Source organism: Oryx dammah, unplaced genomic scaffold, assembly GCF_014754425.2.
Source record: "Oryx dammah isolate SB20612 unplaced genomic scaffold, SCBI_Odam_1.1 HiC_scaffold_20, whole genome shotgun sequence".
Taxonomy (NCBI): domain Eukaryota; kingdom Metazoa; phylum Chordata; class Mammalia; order Artiodactyla; family Bovidae; genus Oryx; species Oryx dammah.
This window is the reverse complement of record NW_024070204.1, coordinates 60,834,218-60,857,514: the sequence shown is the minus strand read 5'-3', so window position 1 is coordinate 60,857,514 and position 23,297 is coordinate 60,834,218. Positions and strand designations below refer to the sequence as shown.

The window sequence follows — 23,297 nt, the reverse complement described above, 5'->3', positions numbered from 1 at the left end:
TTTAACTTGCATTTCCCTAACGATTAGTGATTTGGGAATCTTTTCATGTGCTTTTTAGTCATTTCTATATCATCTTTGGTGAAATGTCTATTTCAAGTTCTTTGCCCATTTTTAAATTGGATTTGTTGTTGTTGTTGTTGAGCTATAGCAACAGGCTTCCTAGGTGCCTGCCAATGCAAGAGATGCTAGAGATACAGGTTTGATCCCTGGTTTGGGAAGATCCTCCTGGAAAAGGAAATGGCAACCTGTTCCAGTACTCTTACCTGGAAAATCCCATGGACAGAGGAGCCTGGTGGGTTACAGTCCATGAGGTTGCAAAGAGTTGGACATGACTGAGCAACTGAACACACACAAGAACAACATATATTCTTCACATATTCTGGCTATGAACCTTATCAGATACATGATTTGCAAATATTTTCAATCCATAGGAGTTGCCTTTTCATTCCACTGATCATGTTCCTTTGAGGCATACAGGCTTTTAATTTTGATACAGTCCAAACTGTCCTTTTTTTTTTAACTTTTGTTGCCTCTGCTTTTGGGGTCATATCCAGGAAGCCCCTGCCAAACCTGATGTCATGAAGCTTTCCTATGTTATTTTCTAAGAATCTTTATAGTTCTAGGTCTCATGTTTAGGTCTTTTGATATATTTTTTTTTCAATCGCAGCATGTGCCTTTCAGGATCTTAGTTCCCCAACCAATGATTGAATCTGTGCCCTTGGAAGTGAAAGCAGAGTCTTAACCACTGGACCATAGGGAATTCCCAGAGTTAACTTTTGTATGGTAAGGGGCTTTTCCATTTTTAAGAACTACTGAACAGTTACTGGGAGTTTAAATTGATACAGCTACTTTGGAGAACTATGACAATATCAATGCTACTTGAAAATGTACAACTGTGTAACTATGACCTCACAATTACAATTCTAAATATGTACAACTCCTGCATGTACATATAAACATCTTTTTTTTTTTACAATTGTGAAAAAATTTAAATAACCTAAATGTCCACGTGACAGAATTCTAAAGATGGCCCTCTCAAGATTTCTGTCCTGATTATTCAAGCATTCAATCTAGGAACTGCTATGAAGGGAATTTTAAGACTTATAATTAAGCCTTTGGTGAGCTGACATTAGTTTATCAGGTGACTCCTTAAAAAAAAAAAAAAAGGAAGAATTTTCTCTATTGGCAGCAGATGAGGAATCCACAGATTTGACACTGTTGCTCGTTTGCAGATGGAGAGTGACACGCAACCAGTCAAGTGAACTGCCTTCAGCTAGCAAGGATAAGAGCCATGTGCATTAAAACGACATGAACTATATTAATTAGGAAGCAGATTCTACCTTACAGCCTCGAATAAGAGTGCAAAGTCCAACTGACATCCTGATATTGGCTTATGTAGAAGAAACAACAAAAAAAATTACAGTTGATTGATGAGAGGTATCTGACCTATAGGGCTGGGAGCTAATAAATTTGTGTTACTTTAAACTGCTACATTTATGGTAACTGTTATATAGCAAAAGAAAAATAACATGGTCTGTAAATAGAGCATGTGTAAGATATGATATCATAAGATGTGATATATGCTATAAATTATATGGCAGCTAAAACAGAAACTAGATTTATAGGGATTAACATAGAAGATACTTAAAAGTTCTGAGTAAAAATAAAAATGCTCTATGAGAGTTACAGTCTACTTACCACTCATAAAATTTTGAGACCAAAACCAATTTTCTATTTTTAAATACTATCCCCTTTATTATAAATTAGTAATGCTATATAGGCCAGATCATTAAAATAATTGATAATTATCTTTATTAAGGATTCCTTAATGCATTTTCAATTCTACATTTCAGAGAATTAAAGTTATTTTATTACTACTGCACTCTAACCAGAAAATCAGAATTAAGTTTGTTTAAAATACATTTAATAAAAATAACCCAGTCTTACATATTTTACACGTGCAGAATATTTACAAATGTCTTTTAAAGCATTTCCTTTATGTTTACTATTGTGCCTTTTTCACTGTTTCCTTCAGTAGTAGAATATTGTCCAGTTTTCTCTGTAACTAAAAAATTAGCTTCTTGGGTAATCCTCCTGGGGGGAAAAATGAGGTTATTTAATTTTATAGTAATTCTATAAAATTACATTTAATTTTAAAGTAATTCTAACCAGTCATTGCGTTCCAACTATATGTTTACTTGCTTTGATTTTCCAATAACACTTGCTAAACACTAAGCATAGAGTGTATTGTTAGGAATTTATGAAAAAAATAGGGTACACATGGATAGTTCTCATAACTCTGAGGGGTACTCAAAAGTGCCCATGTCCTAAAAATAAAATCATGATGTTAAATACTCATGACGTTACATATTCTCAAAGGAAGCAAATACAGGTAAAATATCACATTCTACTTGTAAAATTTAAATTGATAACAAGTAAAAACCTCACAGTCTACGTTTCTTAGCTGCCCAGTCACTAGCTATACATTAGCTATCTGGAGTTTTTGGAACTCATGTAAGAAAATGAGAGTTTCACCTGGTTCCAAGGCCTCTGCTCTCTTCCGTTTCGTTGCCATGGCGGGGTTGGACTGCTCCTTTAGAGCCTCCGCTGGACAGTTTGGTCTTGGCAGCTGACATCCAGGTGTTGGCCCTGGCCGATTACTGAAATACTTAGTTTTCAAAGCCTTTCCAAAGAAAAGAGACCAGAGATAGTGAGCTTTTATGTGAATGTCTGAACTGTGTTGTAAGGAGCATTAAATATACTAAGCAAATATACCCTCTCTCAAACTTAATTTTGAGTATTTGGATATGTACATTACTATAAATATCTAGCAGCCTAAGATTGATCACTAATTCCATTACTGTATTACTATAAGAATGGGATTTTTCCACGGTAGCCTATACAAAATATGAAATATCCTTAATAAGATATTGTAAAATTCATTTCTCTACACATTATAGGCTCTATAGCTGAAAATAGAGAAACTTGCTTAAAAACAACTTCCAAGTTTATTTGTCACAACATCTGTGTGTGTTCAAATTCCAAATCATATGAATTCTTAAAAATAAAGCTTTTAAAAAGATGCAATGGGTTGGAAACAACAGATTAAAGTCCAACAATCCACTAGAAATTAATTGAATTCTTACTTGGAAGGACTTGTCCAAGTTTATTTCTATTTGCCAGTAGTCCAATGTTCTATAATATTATATTTTTACCTAGGTCCAAAATTCCAATAAAAAATGCCACATGCGGGGTCTTTAGTTGTGGCATGTGGGATCTAGATCCCTCACCAGGGATCAAACTCGGGCTCCCTGCATTGGGAACACAGGGTCTCAGCCACCACACTATCAAGGAAGTCCCTCATTCCAACTTCTAAATATCCATAGGCCAAAACCCATTAAAAAATTAATTCTAAAAAAAAATCCATTCTATCAAAATACAACCCAAATAAGTTATCATAACTAATATTTTTCTATAACTTTTGAGCTTTACTATTAACGAAAACAACCTTCTTGACAATCTGACCTGGTCTCAAGGTTCTTATGACAGAGGTAAGATGTATACATACGTGGATAAAAGGTAAAAATGAGTTAACTGTTTGAAATTAGAAGAGTGATTCCAATGGTAAAATATCTGGTATATATGTACTAATGTGGCATGTACTGCTATGGAGTAGAGGATTATACAAGTAAATACATTAAACAAAGATCTGTTATAGTCTATAATAAGCCTATGTGAAAAAAAATCTACTTTTTACCCCTGTATTTTGTGCATTTATGTTTCGTCAGATATGAAGATGTGTGACATTTCAGTCTCTTCCTTTATGAAGCCCAATCACTGTAATGTGTTGCATTTTGGCACTGCATTTCCCTGCCCCAACTTCAAGCGTTTGTGACCACCCATCTATCTATATGTGCTTGTTTTTAAAATAAAGAAAAAAAGACTTTCAAGTCTATAGATCTTATATTTTTATATTTGATAATACTTCTCTCTTCTTCTGTAAGAGCAGATATTCTTGGTATTCCACATTTTTCTTGAGTTTGATTCTTATTTCCCTTAAGTAACTGTCAGTTTCAGTGTTTTTCTATTTAGAGTATCTTTCAATCTCTTGTAAGTAATACAGTTGTATCAGACTATACCATTTTCTACTCATTATCTCTTTCTGACTGTGACAATGACCAGAATGTATTATCTGGACTGCATTTCTTGGGCAAAAACACAAAACAAAACACTTTTGGCATTGGTTTTGGCACAAGATTTAAGTTACTTAAGAGTTTAACTGAACTATTCCAGTGTCTTAACAAACACAAAACATCATTTTTTTTATTCTCTAATTTACTTTCAAGTAGATGACCTAATTATGAAATAGAATCATCTTTATAATCTTCTGCACTTGTATGGGCATATAATGCTTATAGCTTAGGGAAAAGAAAAGTTATTTCTTAAAACAAAACAAACGCATCTTTTCAGTATTTAAAGAATGTTAGGAAATCTTAAGAAATTCGAAAAATACACTAACATACCTGTGTGGCTGTAATTCGAGTACATGGATTAAATAAGAATAAGCCTTGTATAAGATCTAGTAAGTCATCTCCTGCTGCAATGAAGATATGTTGTAATGGGATTCCAGGAAAACTCTTAAATGTCACGAAATCTGGAAGACTACACATGTCCTGTAAAAATATTTTTATAATTCAAACTTAAGTAATGGATTGAAAGGCATATAGATCTCAAATGAGTAAATAAAACTGTCATACCGATGATATGATGATCTATCCTAGCACTAGTGAGCAGACAAGGTTACAGGAAGATAAACACAAGTCAACTTTAGTTCTCCGTATTAGCAAAGAACATGTGGACACTGAAATGAAAAACAACGCCCTTTAGAAACTCTCAAAAACAACGATGAAAAGCTTTGGTGAAAATCTAACAAAACATGAGCAGGACTCATATACTGAAAGCTATACCACACTGATGAAATAAATCAAAGCTCTAAATCAACGGTGAGCCCTACCATGTTTTTGGATTGAAAGATTCAGCACTGTAAGGATGTCTGACAATTCTCCTCAAGTTGGTAAACAGGTTTAATGCAATTCTTACCACAATTCTGGCAAGATTATTAGATAGGCTATTTTAAAATTTATATGGAAAGGCTAAGGCACTAAAATAGTATACACAACTTGGAAAAAGACTTAATATATAGATAATTTATTAAGACTATGGTACTGGTAGAGGGAGAGGTATCATAAACAACAATCCCCACTCCTGCCATAAAGACACTTTTAGTCTCACATCTCATGCAAAAATTAACTCAAAAAGGATCACAGACTTAAACTATAAAACTTTAAGGAAAAAGAAAAAAGAGAATCATCAGGAATATCTCTGTGTTAGGCAGAGTTCTTTGACTTGCCATCAAAAGCATTATTCATAAAAAGAAAAACTGATCAGACAGACTTGATCAAAATTAAAAACTTTTATGCTGGGAAGACTCTGAAGAGGATGAAAAGACAAACTACAGAGTAACAGAAAATTTGCAAACCACATATACAATCAGAGGATGAGTACTTTATATAAGTGCTCAATACTCAGCCAAAGTACAAACAATCCAATTAAAAAACAAGACAAGAGACATTTCATTAAAGCTATATAGATGCCAAATAAGTACATGAAAAGATATTCAACATCGTAAGTCATCAGGGAAGAGAAACTTAAAGCCACAATGAGCTATCACTACACATCTCTCACAATGCTAACAATAAAAAAGCGACACCACCAAATGCTAGTGAGGATCCAGAGAAAACAGATTACTTCTGCACTGCTGGTGAGAATATAAAATAGTACAGGCCCCTCTGGAAAGCAGTTCAGCAGTTTCTGGGCTTCCCTGGTGGCTCAAATGGTAAAGAATCTGCCTTCAATACAGGAGACCTGTGTTTGATCCCTGGGTTGAGAAGATCCCCTAGAGAGGGAAATGGCAGCCCACTCCAGTATTCTTGCCTGGAGAATTCTATGGACAGAGGAGCTTGGCAGGCTTACAGTCCACAGGATTGCAAAGAGACAAGACTAAGCGAATTTCACCTTCTTTTTGGCAGTTTCTGGCTAAATATGCAACTATCACGACTTAACAACTACACTCCTGGTCATCTGTCCCAGAGAAATAAAGATGCATGCTTACCTAAAAGTCTGTACATAATTTTTTTTTCCTTTGCCCACGTAGCTTGCGGGATCTAAGTTCCCTAGGGATGGAAACTGGGCCCTTGGCAAGAGGAATAGAGTTCTAACCATCAGACCACCTTTGGATATGAAAGTGAAAGTCGTTCAGTCCTGTCAGACTCTTTGCAACCCCAAGGACTACACAGTCTATTCTCCAGGCCAGAATACTGGAGTTGGTAGCCATTCCCTTCTCCAGGGGATCTTCCCAACCCAGGCATCCCGCACTGCAGGCAGATTCTTTACCAGCTAAGCCACATGGGACGGGAAGCCCAAGAATACTGGAGTGGATAGCCTATCTCTTCTCTAGAGGATCTTCCCTACCCAGGAATTGAACAGGGGTCTCCAGCATTGCAGACGGATTCTTCACCAACTGAGCTATGAGGGAAGCCATGCTGTACTGTTATTACAAATACCAGTGTTATTTGTAATAGCCCCAAACTGGAAACAATGTAGACGTCCTTCAATGAGTCAACAGACACACTGTGGTACCTTCACACCACTCAGCAATACAGGGAAAGGAATGAATTACTGACAACCTGGATGAATCTCCAGAGAATTATATTGAAAAAGCTTACAAATCATATTCCAAAAGCTTACATTTTATATGATTCCACTTATAACATTCTTGATAAACAAAGTTATAAAAACGGAAATCATATTAGTGATTGCCAGGGGTTAAGGAATGGGTGAGAGTGAAAGGAAAGTGGGTGTGATGGTAAAAGGGCTCTTTGTGGTGATGTCCTGTATACTAATTGTATCAATGTCAGCATGCTGGCTGTGATATTATCCTTATTTTGCAAGATGTTACCCTTGTGAGAAGTAAAGGAAGTAAGGGATATCTCTGTATTATTTCCTTCTGCATGTAAAGCAAAATAAGAATTTTTAAAATTCCAAGGAAATCATCATAAGCAACTACTATTGAGAAAATCATGTCAAATGAAAAGTACTGGATAAATACTATGAATATGGCTCTGGAGTCAGACTCAAATTGGAGTCCTAGCTGACACTAGGTAGCTTCAGGTAAGCTACTTATCCTCACGCCACCTCAGCTGTCTCATCTATAAAGTGTGACTAACAGCACCTACCTTAACAGGATTGTTGGGAGAATTAAATATAATTTATGAAACCCTATCATTAATGTCATAGAGTAAGTTCAATAAATGAATGCTATTAGAGCATGTTTTACAATTAGAACATATAGCTAAACTTCAGTTAGAAAGTTGAGGAAATAATAACACAAAAGAAACTCCTTAATTTCAGTTTCAGATAATTTCATTACAGTTTTAACCAGAAAGTAAAGAGGCTGTTTAAAATCTCTTTTCTACGATTTATTTTTTCCCCAGGAGATGAGGCTATAAAAGAAAGGAAAATCAAAAGGTCTACAATTATAATGAACAAGTGAGAATTTCACTGAACTGTAATATATAAAATTAGCAACTTATACTGTAATAAAGTTTATCACAGATTTAGTAATTTTTTTGAGATAATGTTAATAGGTTAAAAATAAATAATGAGTTCCCTGGTGGCCCGAGATTCCAGGCTTTCTGGGAGGACCAACTTCAATCTCTTGTTGGGGAATAATGAAAAACAAGACCAAAAATAAACCTTCATTGTGTTAGTGAAAATGCAATAAATAAATCCATCAAGATGTTGATAAACATGAAAGAGCTACAAAATGAAATATTATATAACTTAAAAAGGAAAATGTGAACAATATTAAGAGCAAGTTGGTTGTGAAAAAATTACATGGTGTGATCACATTTTTTAAAGAATGAAAGAAAAAGCAAGTCATACGTATTTACGTATTTATGTGGGCGTGTGTCCTCACATCAAGGCTTTACAGCAAAATAATGATGATTAACGCTAGGGTAGAAATTACTGGGATGGGTGAGGGCTATATGTATACAGGAGGCAGGATGGTATATCACAATTTTAACTTTTACTTTGTATAAATTTTGCAAAGAGTAATCATTACTAGTAAATTAAGACAATACATTTGTTTAAGTAATATTCATGTTACAGCACTGTACACTACTCTAAATTTCAAAGAACATGTGTGAAAGCTTACAGGCCATTGCTCTTCGGTTGGTGTGCCCAAAGTTTCAAATATTCTTGTTAGCTGATCAAGGTCCGAATCTCCTGGCAAAAAAGGGACCTAAAAGAAAGAAAGAAGCAGATATTTCAAGATCTGTGATAGCTGTTACACAAATAATATGATAAATTTAATTTAATAAGAAACATTAAACAATAACAAAAATAAAAACTTAGTCTAAGGGCGGGACTTCCCCAGTGATCCCAGAAATACAGACGGTTATCCTAACCCTTTTAGTTACTTTAGAGATAGTACCACATTACAATCCAATAATTTTATTATGGTCAAATTTCAGAACACAGAATGAGCAATAATAAACCTTTATTGTCCTAAATGGTGTTAAAAAACAGGCTGTACTTGGTGGAGGTTTTTTTTATTGGCCTGTTTGTTGGTTTCTTATCTCAAGGATGGTAATTACCTCTGAGAAGATAATGTTTACACAAATTATAAGAACAAATACCTATAACAATACTGAAGAGTGTACATCAACTCAAGACTTACCCTTAGAAGCAACTCTGCTAATATACAGCCCACAGCCCACATGTCCACACCTACACCATACATTCTAGCTCCAAACAGTAGCTCAGGAGCCCGATACCACCTGCAGAACAAAAATAAATATTGTCATTTTAGAGTGCAATTAGTAAAGTACTTCTTGGAGAAAACTCCTCAGAGAAACATCATGCACTTTTATGGATATATTAACTCAAGAAAAATTGGCTATAAAATCAAAAGTTCCTTACTGCTGCCAGCAAATTCACCCTCAGTCCATTCATCCTCTCACTTTTAGACGATTAACATGTTCTTTCTCCCAAAACCCTAAACATCATCCTACTTCTTAGCTGATAACCTAATTCCTTCTTTACTAAAATAATGCAAGTAATGAAAAAAAAATTTCTACAGACTCACCAACAGTCATCTGCACACTCACAACCCACCTCCCATCCCTAACTACATAACTAGCCTTTAGTGTTTTTAAAGTCAGTCCCTCAACTTGGGCCCCGGATACACTCTTGCCTATTTCCAAGGATATTGCTCCTGCAGTTCTCTTTTTCCTACAACAGTCGGCTTTTTGTTCTTTACTAGATTTATTACTATCAATGTTAAACATACCATTGTTTTTACAGCCTTAAAAAATAAACTAAAAAACAAAGAAACAAACAACAAAAACTTCTCTGGACCCTGCTTCCCCTAACACCCCTCATTCTCTGGCTGTATGTTCTTACTGTCTCCATTTACTCTTCTCTTAACTCCATCAGTCAGGTTTTCATCCCACCACTCCACCAAAATTGCTCTTGCCTAGGTTATCAAGATATCCCTATCACTAATCTAAATTGTTAATTCTCAGTCCTCTATATTTGACCTATTAGTAGTGTCTGATTTCAAAGTAGAGAAAGTCAGAAATTGGTAGTTGAAACACAGTGAAACGCAATGCTCATGTATGTGGGTCCTTGTTTTCCTGAGTTCCCAGAGTTCCTGAATGATGGGTTTAATTTTTCCAGAAAGTACCTGAACAACTACTTACATCCCTTACTTTATCCTCAAGGATCAGGTGACTGACACTCAATGAGATCTATTTGGAAGAAGGTGACAAAGTAACTTAAAAGGATAGAAAATCTGAAGATCGTCTCAGATTCTTAAGAGTCAGGGAAGTTAACAAATGCCATCTGGACAAGAATGATAAAATCTACTGTCCCTATCTATATAATGTGATTTTTATGTATACATAAAAAGTATAAACAGAAAATAAAAGCAATGAATAATATGAAAAATCCAAATAAAAGCACTGCTTTGTTTAGGAAATTTTCATTCACACTGAATGATATAAAATGTGGAATCAGGACTGAGCAGTAAACACAGGCTCCCCAAATCAGGTGGTTATGTAAAAGAACAGCCACTATAGTTCCAACCTACCTAACTAAACTGTGTAAGAAGTACAAATTAGTCCCCCCAAATTACTAGATAAATCTCTGTGGACTGATTTAATTCAACTCCGTATGAAAGAAGGGCTGTATAGTTTTTCACTGTTTAATAAGATACCAACAATAACTCCTGAACTCAGCCAAAATTCAAAGAAGCCACATGAGGCTCATTTGTGATTAATATCCTACACAATACAAGCTTTAGTTAGTTAAGGAATCCTTACCTGGTTACAACCTGATGTGTATAAGCTCTACTGGGGCTCCCAAATGATTTGGCCAGACCAAAATCAGCCAGTTTTAGAACTCCATTTTCATCTAGCAACAAGTTGTTTGGTTTTAGGTCCTATACAATAAGAAATTTTAAACCAACAAATAAGCGGGGTGAAGGAGAGCATCATAGTAATACATTTAGTTAAATTTAAACTTAGCAGAAACAGGGTAACACTCCAAATTTAACCACCACCAAAATTTTTTTCATTGATGTAAAATCCTAAAAATCAAAATAAGATTAGCCATATTTCTTAGTGAGGCCTTGGGTCAAGGTACTTCCTTTCAATGAACTTCAATTTACATACTTCACAGGTTTGCTATGAGGATTAAATTTAATATTTCCTGTGAAAAGCCTAGAGTAATGACTGGTTCCTAGTAAGCATTCAAAAAACAGCTGCTGCTATTAATTCAATAACAATATATACAGGGAACTCCCTGGTGGTTCAGTGGTCAGGACTCTGTCACTGTTGAGGGCCCCAGTTCAATCCCTGGTTGGGGAACTAACAAGCCGTGAGGCCCAAAACAATAAACACAATATATGAACTTCAGTAAATAAAAACATTATGTGTTTATAAAGGATGAAGAATATAGTCTTCACCATCAATGCTGAAAAGATATTAGCCATAACCTAAAAGGAATTCCAAGCTTAAGTAGGATTACTATTATATATTTTTAGCTACTTCATCTACTAATAAATAGGATACCTAGGAACATCTACCTGTCTAAATCATCAGCCTTGTTCTAGTAGCTGAATGTTCCTAACAATGACTCAGCCATTTCAGAAATTTTACTTCATTACTTCCCAGAGTTTCAGAGCTACCCGAAATATTTTTCCAGATGTATTTTTGCACTGCATAATTTAATCCAGACTCCCTGTTGTTGTTTTTTATTATAACAGTATAGCACAAAGAACACTTAACTTCAAGCCAAAATATCTAGGTTCTAATACTCTTGTCAGTCACTATAGCTACTGACCTCAAAAAAAAAATGTAACTTTTAGGTCAGCAACTTAACTCTTCTATGTATGAAAAAAATGAAGGCATAGGCCTGTTGCATTTCTAAATTCCACCTAGTAACTCAGAGTTCTCACAGCGCCACCTGGTTTAACTGAAGGGAGCGCAGAGAGGAAGAAGGGTGGATAAAACGGTCCAGTTCTACTTTAATAATTTACATACTCAGGCCTTTTGTGTAATAAGCTGGCTACAGAAAGTCTGACTACAACATAAAGACTTGGTTAAAAACCTTACCCTATGCAGAATCCAATGTTGATGTAAATATTCTAATCCTTGAAGAGTCATCAACATATAGGCTTTGATGTGTGAAGGTGTCAGCACAAGACTGTTATCCTTTATTATAACCTGTAAGGTAGGCAGACAGGATACAGGTATGCTTTTATCATTCCAAATAAACTCTATCATATCATTTATAGACACAAGCTGGGTTTATTCATAACAGAGGTTCTCAAGAGAGGCTGCCTAGCTCTCCTCAGGAGGCTCTGTCAGAACCCCCAGTTACGTGGTCAGGCAAAGTCTCTCGAGTTTAGGAGGAAAGCAGTACTCTGTCCCCTACCGCTATGTTTTTAGGCATCCATGTAGCAAACATCTGCCATTTCCACTTGCCCCAGGATATACAGCCCCTCCTGATAACAGCATTCAACATTCCTTTCAGAAACCACGTGTTCCCAGCTTAGTCCACGTGGTTATATGTTGTGCACGACCTGTGGCCTCCAAAAGTAGCAGACACGTGATCCAGGCATGCTCCGTCACCACACTACAGCCTGCCTTCCAGACTAGCTCAGGGATGGAAATGTGAGCCAAGCCAAGCCAAGCCAAATACTTGAGCTAGAATCAAAGGCAACAGAATACTTTCTCTCCTCAGGCATTATTAAACTCTAAGGATAGAAGCCTACAAGCACCTGAGCCACTATATTGAGAAATTTTATCCATGAACGAGGCAACAAAGAACAAGTGAAAAATTGTGTTCTGCTAGCATTATTTGTGAACTATGATTCAAGTCAGTTTATTTCCAGACTTTTAGTTATATGAGCTAAAAATGCAATTTTCTTTTTTTCAAATAGGTGAAAGACACTTTTAATCTCAGTTTTTAACACATCAGTTGTGTTACCACAACCAAAAATAGTTTAACAGTTCCCAATAAATTCCCCAATGCCTCTCTACTCAATCTTCCCCTCAGTTCCTAACCCCAGCAACCAAAGATCTGATTTCTGTTCCTTTAGTTTTTCCTTTTCCAAAAAAAACATACATAGAATCATACAGCATCAGTAGCTTTTAAGCCTGGCTTCTTTCCTTTAGTACAACGTATCTAATAGTCACCTATACTACTGTATATATTAATAGTTTGTTTCTTTTTATTCTCAAATAGTATTCCACTTTATAAAAAATGTACCAGTTTATACATTCACTTGATGAAAGACATTTGGGTTGTTTTCAGTTTGGATAATTATGAAGAAAGCTAAACATCTGTGTGGACACGTTTTTTGTTTCTCTTGGATAAATAAATACACAGACGGATTTCTAGATCATACCCTAAGGGTATATTTAACTGTTTAAGAAACTGCCAAACTATTTTTTCTAAAGTGGCTGTATCTTTGCATTCTCATCAGCAGTGTATAAGAATTCCACTTGTTCCACATCTCCAGACTGTCCATTATTGAGATTCAATTGGTATTAATGAAAAGCCTAAAATCTTATTTTTTTAAAGATTTTTTGATGTGCATCATTTGTAAAGGCTTTATTGAATATGTTACAATACTGTTTCTGTTTTATGTTTTGGTTTTTCGGTTGCAAGCCATGTGGGATCTTAGCTCCCTGGCCAGGGATCGAACGTACACCCCTTGCATTGGAAGGTGAAGTTTTAACCACTGGACTGCCAGGGAAGTCCCTAAAATCTCATTCTTCTCAAATAGAAAGCTGGTTTTCAAAAGGACAGTCTGTGATAATATCACAAGGAAATTCCAAACCCTCCAAAGAGAAACACTTATTTTTCTAAAAAGTAATGTTAATAAGGTATCGGGAACTTGGCAGACACAAATGCTATCTAAATCCAAATCTTGAAAAAAAAAAAAAAAAAAAAGTCCAAATCTTGTATGTAACACTGGGAATATGGCTAAATGATTCAGAAGATCTTTGACTTAACACCACATCTAGATTTCAACAAAATTTAAGCATTCTTTTGACTACCTTCTTCAAAGGCAGAAAATAAACATTTAGATTCTCTTGATAAACAGGAAAATAAATTCCTCCAGAAATCTTGGTCTTACCTCTAGATCAGTTTCCATAAAATCAAAGACAAGACTTATGTTAGATTTATGTCCAAAAGCATCAAGGAGCTACAAAGCAAAATTTAAAAAAAAACATGTGATACTTTTATTAAATACTTGACAGTATTATACCTAAGTTTTTAATCTTTAAAAACTTAAGCATTAAATTTAATATTTATCAATTTTTGGCTAGGAATTAGTACTTTGAAGCACAAGATTATTAAGCCTTACTATTAAAAAAAAATCACCAATACTTAACCTCTCCCTCCAAATTTTAGGAATTATAATTAAGTAATGAATTAATGAGAACCTCACTGAAGTCTCTATAATCTAGAAAAAACTCCCAATCTTGGTACTTAAGAAAATCCAACAGACAGCAGCGGTAGCTATTATTCACTGAATGAGTGTGTTCCCTATGCCAGACACTATCCCAGGTAAGAAGGAGTTAGTTGCTCAGTCGTATTGGATTCTTTGCGACCCCGTGGACTGTAGCCCACCAGGCTTCTCTGTCCATGGGATTCTCCAGGCAAGAATACTGGAGTGAGTTACCATTACTAGATGTGTATTCAGTGAGCTAGTCTCATAACAACCCTATGAGGTACAGACTATGAGGCAGAGTTCAAGAGAACCTGCTCAAGGTCTTACACATGCTAGAGCTCTCTAGACTTCAAAATTTCTGATAAAATCAGCCTGTATGCCCATATTTAATTTATTTCATCAGCTGTATAGTTTTTAAAACACTGCCTATAAGAACACTTAGGATAAAAAATACATTTCAGCCTTTGTGTAAGGCTCACCTAGGACAACTCATCTTGCTGAGCCTTCAATCAACATCCACCACATTCGGAAAGGCAGGGTCCCAAATCCCAGAAACTTAGATCATACTCACACCAATTATATTTGGATGACTTAGCTCCTGTAATAATTTTATCTCTCTTAAGGCTGTTCTATTTATACCTAGACAAAAAGGCAGAGAAAACAGTGAAAAAGAACTCTGAAATCTCAAACCTTCTTATAAACATATTTTTTGGGGAAGGTCATTCTCTGATGAAATAGCAATGAATATTCCACAGGAAAAAAAAAAATTCTTATAACGTACCTGTTTCCAATTTATATTGCTTTGTTTTCAAAACAGTTTAGGACAAGACTATGATAAATGATGAAAAAAATATTCACTTCATCTACAGAATATGAGATCTGAAGACTCCTGGAATAATATGTACACAAGTATGTAGCCTAAAGGTGAGAAGTTAATAGCTTTTCTTCTCTTGTCTTATGAATATCAGGGGCAGATTCTTTAAACTAACAGAAAACTAGTGATTAAATACCATCCTTCCCAATGCAAAGGACAAAACCCAACATTTTAAAATAAGATCTGATGGGATTTCCCTGGTGGTCCATGCACCCAATGCAGGGGGCCCAGGTCTGACCCCTGGTCAGGAAACTAGATCCCACATGTCGCGAGTTAAGAGTTTGCTTCTCACAACTAAAAGATCCTGCATGCCGCAATGAAGATCAAAGATTCAGCATGCTGCAACTAAGACCCAATGTAGCCAAATAAATAAATACTAAGAAAAAAAGGAAAAAGATCTGGTACTAGTATTAGAGAGATGATGGATCCTTTATACAGAAACTTTCTTGATGACTAAATAGGACTTAGCACTCAAACAGAGCTTTAGCAGAAGAGATACAAAAATCTCCCCCATCCCTATACATTTATTCTATAGTGAGCTTTGTATACTTCCATGAATCCTGAATTATAAAGTAACCAGAAGCTCAGAAAAACAGTGGCTTGAAAACAACTAAAGCAGTAATGAAGACATTAAGACAAGTCACTAATAACCTTGCTGTCTTCCATCTGCCTAGGTGATCTGAATATCCTCTGAACACCCAAATGGTGAAAAGTACAAATATCCTATCTCTATCCTGAGTCTATTGTTACTCTTCTGGGACCTGCAATAACTCTACCCAGAACCACTGTTAACTGTAATACTTTGTATTGTTAACTGTAATACTTAATACTTTGTTCTTTTCCTCAGTGAGAAGAACCACCTTTTCTGTTCTGTCAGATTACACGAAATAAGTTACTTACCATCTTTAGCTTCTGATCTATGTCCAAGTTTGATCTGGCAGAGGAAAAAACAAGCACAATAAAAATATGTTAAACTGTTTAGACAAATGCGTAATACATAAACACTTCAAATGCTTAACTCAAGAATACATAACTACTTATATGTAGCTAGTATTAGCAGGTGAGGAGGGAGCAGGGATCATGAGTCAGAAAGGCAAAACTAACAGTATAGAAAGGATCTAATACCTACCATTCCTTTCCCCTCAAGTTTTGAGTTACACAACTCTGTACGATTAAATGTGCAATAAATTAAAGGCATACAAGCTAATAAACAAAAGAAGCATTTCAAGTTAGACTACTTGGGAGGAAATATGTAACATATAAAATAACATGCTTAATATGCCCAATAATATACTCCCAGGGGCCACATTTTCCAAGAAGAAAAATTATAGACTGTGATAGATACAGAACTTAGGGAGATAATCTAGGTGGGTGGTGGTGGTTTAGTCGCTAAGTCAGCATCTGACTCTTGCAACCCCATGAACTGCAGCCCACCAAACTCCTCTGTCCATGGACTCTTCCAGGCAAGAATACTGGAGTGGGTTGCCATTTCCTTCTCCAGGGGATCTTCCCAACACAGGGACTGAACCCAGGTCTCCTGTACTGCAGGCAGATTCTTTCCTGACTGAGCCACCAGGGAAGCCCAATAAACAAAACAAGCACTTCAAGTTACGACTACCTGGGAGGAGATATGTAACATATAAATAACATGCTTAATATGCCCAATAATATGCTTCCCAGGGACCACATTTTCCAAGAAGGAAAACTACAGTGTGATGGATACAGAAAATGATTAGACTTTTGCTACTGTATACAAGCACACTGAACTGCATTAATAGGTTCAATCTCACACAAACCCAACTACTAGGTTAAAGAATAAGAGCTAACTACTTTATGCAATGACAATGTAGCCAAGAATACAAAAAAAAAGAAAAAAATCCTACTTCAGAAAATCAGCTATTTTACCTTTTAAAATAGCCCCCACCTATATACTACAAACAACTTTTAACTTAAAGGTAGGCTATTTATTTTATCTTGGGCTTTCCTGGTGGCTCAGGCAGTAAAGAATCTGCTTGTTACAGTGGAGACCCAGGTTCAATTCCTGGGTCAGGAAGATCCCCTGGAGAAGGGAATGGCAATCCACTCCAATATTCTTGCCTGGGAGAATCCCATGGACAGAGGAGCCTGGTGGGCTACAGTCCATGGGGTCGACTAACACTTCCACAGGCCATTTATTATAGCACCAAAAAATATAAGGCATGTAGGAATTAAAGCCAACAAGAGATGTATGAAGCTTTCCAAGAACATTATAAAACACTCTTGAACATGTTTTAATGTTCAAGAAATGTGATCAAAATAAACATAGACAGCATGTTCATGGATAGAAAGATTCAAATCATAAATACATCAATTCTCTTTAATGAAACGATGTAAAGTATAACAGCATTTTTCATGGACACTGACAAACAGATTCTAAACTTTATACAGAAAAGTAAGGAGCTAAGAACAGATAAAACATTTTTTACTGTGTTTAGGAAATGTAATAAACTAGTTTCATGAAGCCATCTACATTATCACTCAGATTCAATAATTACATTTTGCCATATTTACTTCATCCATCCTCTTTTTTGTTGGCTACAACATACTTTTTTTTTAATGTTGTAGTTGGGCTTCATATTATTTCATCCCTATATACTTCAACAGGCATCTCTAAAACGTGGACATTTTCTTATATACCCATAATGCCATTCTCCTTCCTAATAAAATTAATAATAATGCCATACAGCATGTCATAACTAGTTCATATTCAAATTCTCTTGATTTGATTCAATTTCTCAACTGACTCATAGAGTAAGCCAAGATAATTTCGAAGAAGAGTAGCTGGGCTTCCCTGGAAGTCCAGTGGTTGAGAATCCCCAGCGCAGGGGACAGTGGTTCAATCCCTGGTCTGCAAAGATTCCACAACTAAGCCATGGGGCAACTAAACCCGTGCGCCACAACGACCAAGCCCACACACCCTGGAGACCAGGCTCTGCAACAAGAGAAGCTACTGTAATGAGAAGCCCCCAGACCTCAACTACAGAAAGCCCTTGAGAATTTACAAGGCAACAGTAATATAGACCCTAGAGCAGTGCAGCAGGAATGGGGGGAAAAAGAAAATCAACCAATAGAAGAATAGTATGCCCAGAAACAAATCCAAGTATAAATTGGAACTTGGCATTACAACTCACCAGGAAAAGGATGTACTAAAAAAATGATGAGAGCTGGGGAAAAAATATTAGATTTTCATACTACACAACAAAGAAAATTTAACTCCATATGGAACGTAGACCTAAATGTGAAAAGCGATACTTTAAAATTTTCAGATGAAAATATAGGAGAATTCTTTATAATTTGGAGGCAGGGAAGCATGCAAAAAAAGGGAACCAAAACAGGGGAAAAATAGACAAATTTAACCAGACTAAAATTTTAAATACCTGTACCTCGAAAGATACCATAAATAAACTAAAAGCCCAAAGTCTGAGAGATGATGATTGAAGAAATTTTCACATACTCAAGTACAAAGAAATCATTCTGGCTTATTCAACAAACTTTATGCTAACTAGAGCAGCCTGTTTTGTGGTCTATGAAACACATACTGTCTATCTGCCTTAAATATTGGAATAAAAGGGTCCACTACCAAAAGTGAAAATCGCACAGTTGTGTCTGACTGTTTGCAACCCCATGGAGCCTGACAGGCTCCTTTGTCCATGGGATTCTCCAGGCAATAATACTGGAGTAGACTGCCATTCCCTTCTCCAGGGGATCTTCCCAACCCAGGGATTAAACCCAAGTCTCCCACATTGCAGGAGGATTCTTAACCATCTGAGCCACTGTAAAGAATGCCTATTTTGAAGATAAGGATAAATACCTCCCTTTCAGGGACTTCAAAGGTAGTCCTCCTTTGATAAGGTCCCCTTCCCAGGAGCCAAGATCATACTGACTCACTATATACAGTGACCTTTTTTTTTTTTTTAACCTTGAAGGAATGTACCCCAGTCATGTTTAATGTTTTCTGTTCTGACAAGATATAAACTATGCTGAAAACCATACTTCTTCAGAACTCAGAGCTATCTGAGAGACTGCCTTCTGGGCTATAATCCAGACTGGCTCAAATAACACTCTTCTATTCTTATTATAGATTTACATTGACAATGGTATCTGTCGTGCATATTTCTGACTAAGGTTCAGTATCCAAAATATATAAGAAATTCCACCAAGTCAACAGGAAAGGAAAAAAATGTAGGCAACCTAACAGAAAAAGTATAAAAAGCCAATAAATCTAGGAAAATATGATCAAACTCACCGGTCATCAGAGAAATATTAATTGAAAAAACATCCATATACCACTTTTGATCCATTTGATTGACAACTGTTGTAAAATCTGATGATACAAACATGGTGAAAATGTGGGGGGAGGTTAAACTGATCCAACCATTTTGGAAAGCAGTTTGATAGTATCTGGGGATGTTGATGCGTATTCTCTTGCTGTTGTTCAGTTGCTCAGTCGTGTCCAACTCTTTGTAACCCCATGGACTGCAGCATGGCAAGCTTCCCTGTCCTTCACCATCTCCCAGAGTTTGTTTAAACTAATGACCATTGAGCTGGTGATGCCATCCAACCATTTTGTTCTGTTATCCCCTTCCCCTCCTGCCTTCAATCTTTCTCAACATCAGGGTATTCTCTATGTGGCAACAACTGGCAATTAAGTTTCAACTATAGATACATTTTCTAGAGAAATGCACAAATGCATGTCTGTAGAACGAGTGTATTAGAGTAAAACATTAAAAAAAAGCAGCTTAAATGTTTATCAACAAGAGTTTGGATAGACCAATTTTAGTGTAGTCATAGAACAGAATCTAATCATCAGAGTATGAATAAACAGATCCACATGTATCCATCTGGAAGATTTCAGAAATGATAACTGATTCAGAAAAACAAGTTGCAGAAGTGTGTGTGTGTGATGGAAGAGAGAAAGAGCTTAGAAGTATACAATAATGTGTAGGAGATCAGCCCTGGGATTTCTCTGGAAGGAATGATGCTAAAGCTGAAACTCCAGTACTCTGGCCACCTCATGAGAAGAGTTGACTCACTGGAAAAGACTCTGATGCTGGGAGGGATTGAGGGCAGGAGGAGAAGGGGACGACAGAGGATGAGATGGCTGGATGGCATCACTGTGAAAACTGCTCCAAAAAGTTACCACAGAGGACTGGTTAAACTGGGAAACGTAAATTCAGTACAACTGTTTAAAAAGGATAAGGTAGATTAATGATATTTTAAAGGTCCAAAATACAACAGATGAAATAATACATAGCTTATTACTCCTTTTCTGTTAAATTCAAGAAAAGAAAGAAAGAAAGTGAAGTCTCTCAGTCATGTCGACTCTGCGACCCCATAGACTGTAGCCTACCACGATCCTCCGTCCATGGGATTCTCCAGGCAAGAGTACTGGAGTGGGGTGCCATTCCCTTCTCCAGAGGATCTTCCCGACCCAGGGATCAAACCCAGGTCTCCTGCATTGTAGGCAAATGCTCTACTGTCTGAGCCACCAGGGAAGCCAGTAAATGAGTGTGAGCAGAAATTGAGTGTTGGGAGGGGAAGATGCACAAGCACCAAATCTCTAGGGTTTCTAGAACTAAGGAAGGAGGCCACTCAGGGAATCATAAGCATACTATCTAAAAAAATGGATGTAAATACCAGAGAAAACAATTTTGGAGTTGAAAGGCATTGCTCCAATGAGTGAAAACCTAGGGTAGAGGAGAGAGGCATGCTTGGCCTAGTAACTGACTTTAAAAAAAAAAAAAATGCTTTGAGAATTAATGGGGTTTGGTAAAAGGAGAAATATTCCTGGTTTTTTTTTTTTTTTGAGGTACAGTTGACATACAATATTATGTAAGTTTCAGGTGTACAACACAGTGATTTAAAGGTTATATATTCCATTTATATAAAAGTTACATTCCATAAAACTACAAAGATGTACTATCTGAAATAAAAATTAAATGTAAAAGAATATTCCAAAATGTCACTTTCAAGGGGTAGCAGTCTATCACTGAGAAATATACTGCTAAGTTGCTTCAGTCATGTCTGACTCTTTGTGACCTTATGGACCAGAGCCCACCAGGCTCCTCTGTTCACAGAATTCTCCAGGCAACACTCAAGTGGGTTGCCATGCCCTTCTCCAGGGAATCTTCCCGACTCAGGGATCGAACCCACGTCTCTTATGTCTTCTGCACTGGCAGGCAAGTTCTTTACCACTAGCATCACCTGGGAAGCCCATCACTGAGAAACAGGATTAATTCTAAATCCTAATTTATGATAAAAGCAAGCAAGTAAACCAACTGGGATTTTCAGAAAAACCACAGAACTCAATATGCCAACAGTTTGAAGAGACAGTATCAGTTAGTCAAGCCAATACATTTTTAAGAGTGTCTGCAAATGTACTAGCCACAGTCCTAAATGTAATTCAAGTGGTAGTAAATAGAAAATAAACTCAAAGATAAAAGATTTTGATAAATGCTATGAAGATAACAAATATGGAAAAGAACACTAGGGAAGAAGGCAGGTACACCTGTTTTAGCTAGAATGACCAGCAGAAGTCTGTATATACAGGAGATATCTGACTGAGATCTAAATGATAAGGAACCAGCCAGGCCAAGTTTTAGAGGAAAAATACACTAACCGGAAGCCAGAGCAAATGCAATGAATCTGGGACTGGGATGCATTTAATATAATCAAGGGATAGAAAGGTCAGTGTGGCTAGAATAAAGTGAACCAGGGGCAGAATCAGAAAAATAACTTAAAAAGGATTAGGAAAGTTAAGGGTTTTACAAGGGAGTAGCTATAAATAGCACTGGCTTATAGAACACAAACTGAAAAAGGAGATTAGACACATCAGAAAAAGTAAAAAAGATAACAACGGCAGGAATAATTCTAGAAAAGAAGAATGGGGAGCAGGTGTTAAGAATATGAGAGGGACGTGCTTAAGCCACCAATAGGCCTTGTGTGTGTACTCAGTCACTCAGCCATGTCTGACTCTTTGCAACTCCACAGACCCACCAGGTTCCTCTATGAGGTGTGAAGAAACCAGCCTCTCCTGAGAGGGTTACTGATTTCAGAAGTTTGGGGAAAGGCAATCAGCCTGGAAGCAGTACACCTGGATCTAGAGTCTGGCTCCATCAACTACTACCTGTGCCCTCTTGACCAGTCACCTCATCTCCCATAGCTTCAGGCACCTCAAGTAAAAGACAGAGATACTGCATCACCTGGCTCTTAGAAGGGTTAAATGAAAAATACAAGGGTGAGAGTGCTTGGCATATAGAAAGCCAAATATGACCTAAATTTCTTGAATGAAATGCAAGTAAAAAAGGTACTTAAACCATTAAAAAAAAAAAAAAAGCACTTCAACGTTATTAATGCTGGCAAAAGCCTTTAATGGTAAATATGTATTCAGAAAATACAGATATAGAGTGGATGCTGGTGAGGAAGAAATAGGGACCTGGAAAGATGAGTAGTTCTGAGGGCCCAACAGACAAACAGTATTTGTCCCCTTTGCCAATGTTTGCGTTTATAAAACAAACAAGATACAGCCTCTCTTCATCTCAATTCACACACCCCTTCAAGAAGACACACACCCCTTCAAGACACACACACACACACACACACCCCTTCAAGAAGACACACACACACACACCATTCAAGAAGACACGAGGAAAAACAAACTGCAACTCACTTTCTTAATGGCGACAATTTGGTTGGTGTTCTTGTCTCTGGCCTTGTAAACCGTGGCAAACTAGACAGAAAAACAGGAGTAATGTTAAATTTGTGAGAACGTCTTGGTTTGTGTTGGCCTTTTCACTTTTTTTACACTTGGGGAAGCAAGGAATCCAGGGTTCTCAGAGCAAATTCGCGGCGGCTGGCAACGTGGTGAGGCCGTCCACGTCCCGTTCCAGTCCACTGAGCGGAGAGGGCCGCTCAGGGACTCAGGTCCAGGGTGGACAAAGGGGCGGCAGGGGCGTCTGGGCAGCCTCCTCCTCCGAGGAGAACGAGGAGCGTGCCCCGTCCTCTGGCTTCCACGAGAAAACTTTGGACAGTGTGAGGCGGCCCGGCGCTCCCTGCTCAGGGCCCTCCGAGCCCCGCCCGAGAGCCTCACCTGTCCCTCCCCGAGGAAGTCCAGTTTTTCATAACGCTTCGCTCGCGACTTCACGTCCACTGCCATCCGTCGCGAGGAGCCCGTCTGCAGCTGAAAGGGGTGAGCTGCCAAGACAGCAGAGCAGGAATTTAAAGCTACCTTAAAGCTTCAACAGCCACTTCCGCCCACTGAGCGCCGACGCTTCACTCGCTCCGCCCCCACTT

At 37.1% G+C, this 23,297-nt stretch overlaps 1 protein-coding gene across 2 annotated transcripts; it reads right to left on the bottom strand.

The window, feature by feature from the left end:
* Nucleotides 1–519: 519 nt before the first annotated feature.
* Nucleotides 520–23,297, bottom strand: CDK7 (cyclin dependent kinase 7). Of its 2 annotated transcripts, none has more exons than XM_040262674.1 (12): nt 23,095–23,297; nt 22,675–22,734; nt 15,867–15,900; nt 14,664–14,731; nt 13,775–13,843; nt 11,742–11,852; nt 10,449–10,567; nt 8,804–8,903; nt 8,279–8,365; nt 4,524–4,673; nt 2,536–2,683; nt 520–2,094 (listed from the first exon to the last, which is right to left on the bottom strand). In XM_040262674.1, the coding sequence occupies exons 1-12, from the start codon at nt 23,158–23,160 to the stop codon at nt 2,066–2,068; spliced, it is 1,041 nt and encodes a 346-aa protein (XP_040118608.1). In that variant the 5' UTR covers nt 23,161–23,297; the 3' UTR covers nt 520–2,065. The 2 variants fall into 2 exon arrangements, with proteins under 2 accessions (XP_040118608.1, XP_040118609.1); XM_040262675.1 differs by having other exon boundaries at nt 14,572–14,731; nt 23,095–23,270.

Bases quoted from the DNA above. Each gene is read 5' to 3' on its own strand.
- CDK7 (XM_040262674.1), bottom strand. From the start codon at position 23,160: ATGGCAGTGGACGTGAAGTCGCGAGCGAAGCGTTATGAAAAACTGGAC. The intron at 15,901-22,674 runs GTGAGTTGCAGT...TTCCTCTGCCAG, and splicing joins AAATTGTCGCCATTAAGAAA to ATCAAACTTGGACATAGATC. The intron at 11,853-13,774 runs GTAAGACCAAGA...CCTACCTTACAG, and splicing joins TTATGGAAACTGATCTAGAG to GTTATAATAAAGGATAACAG.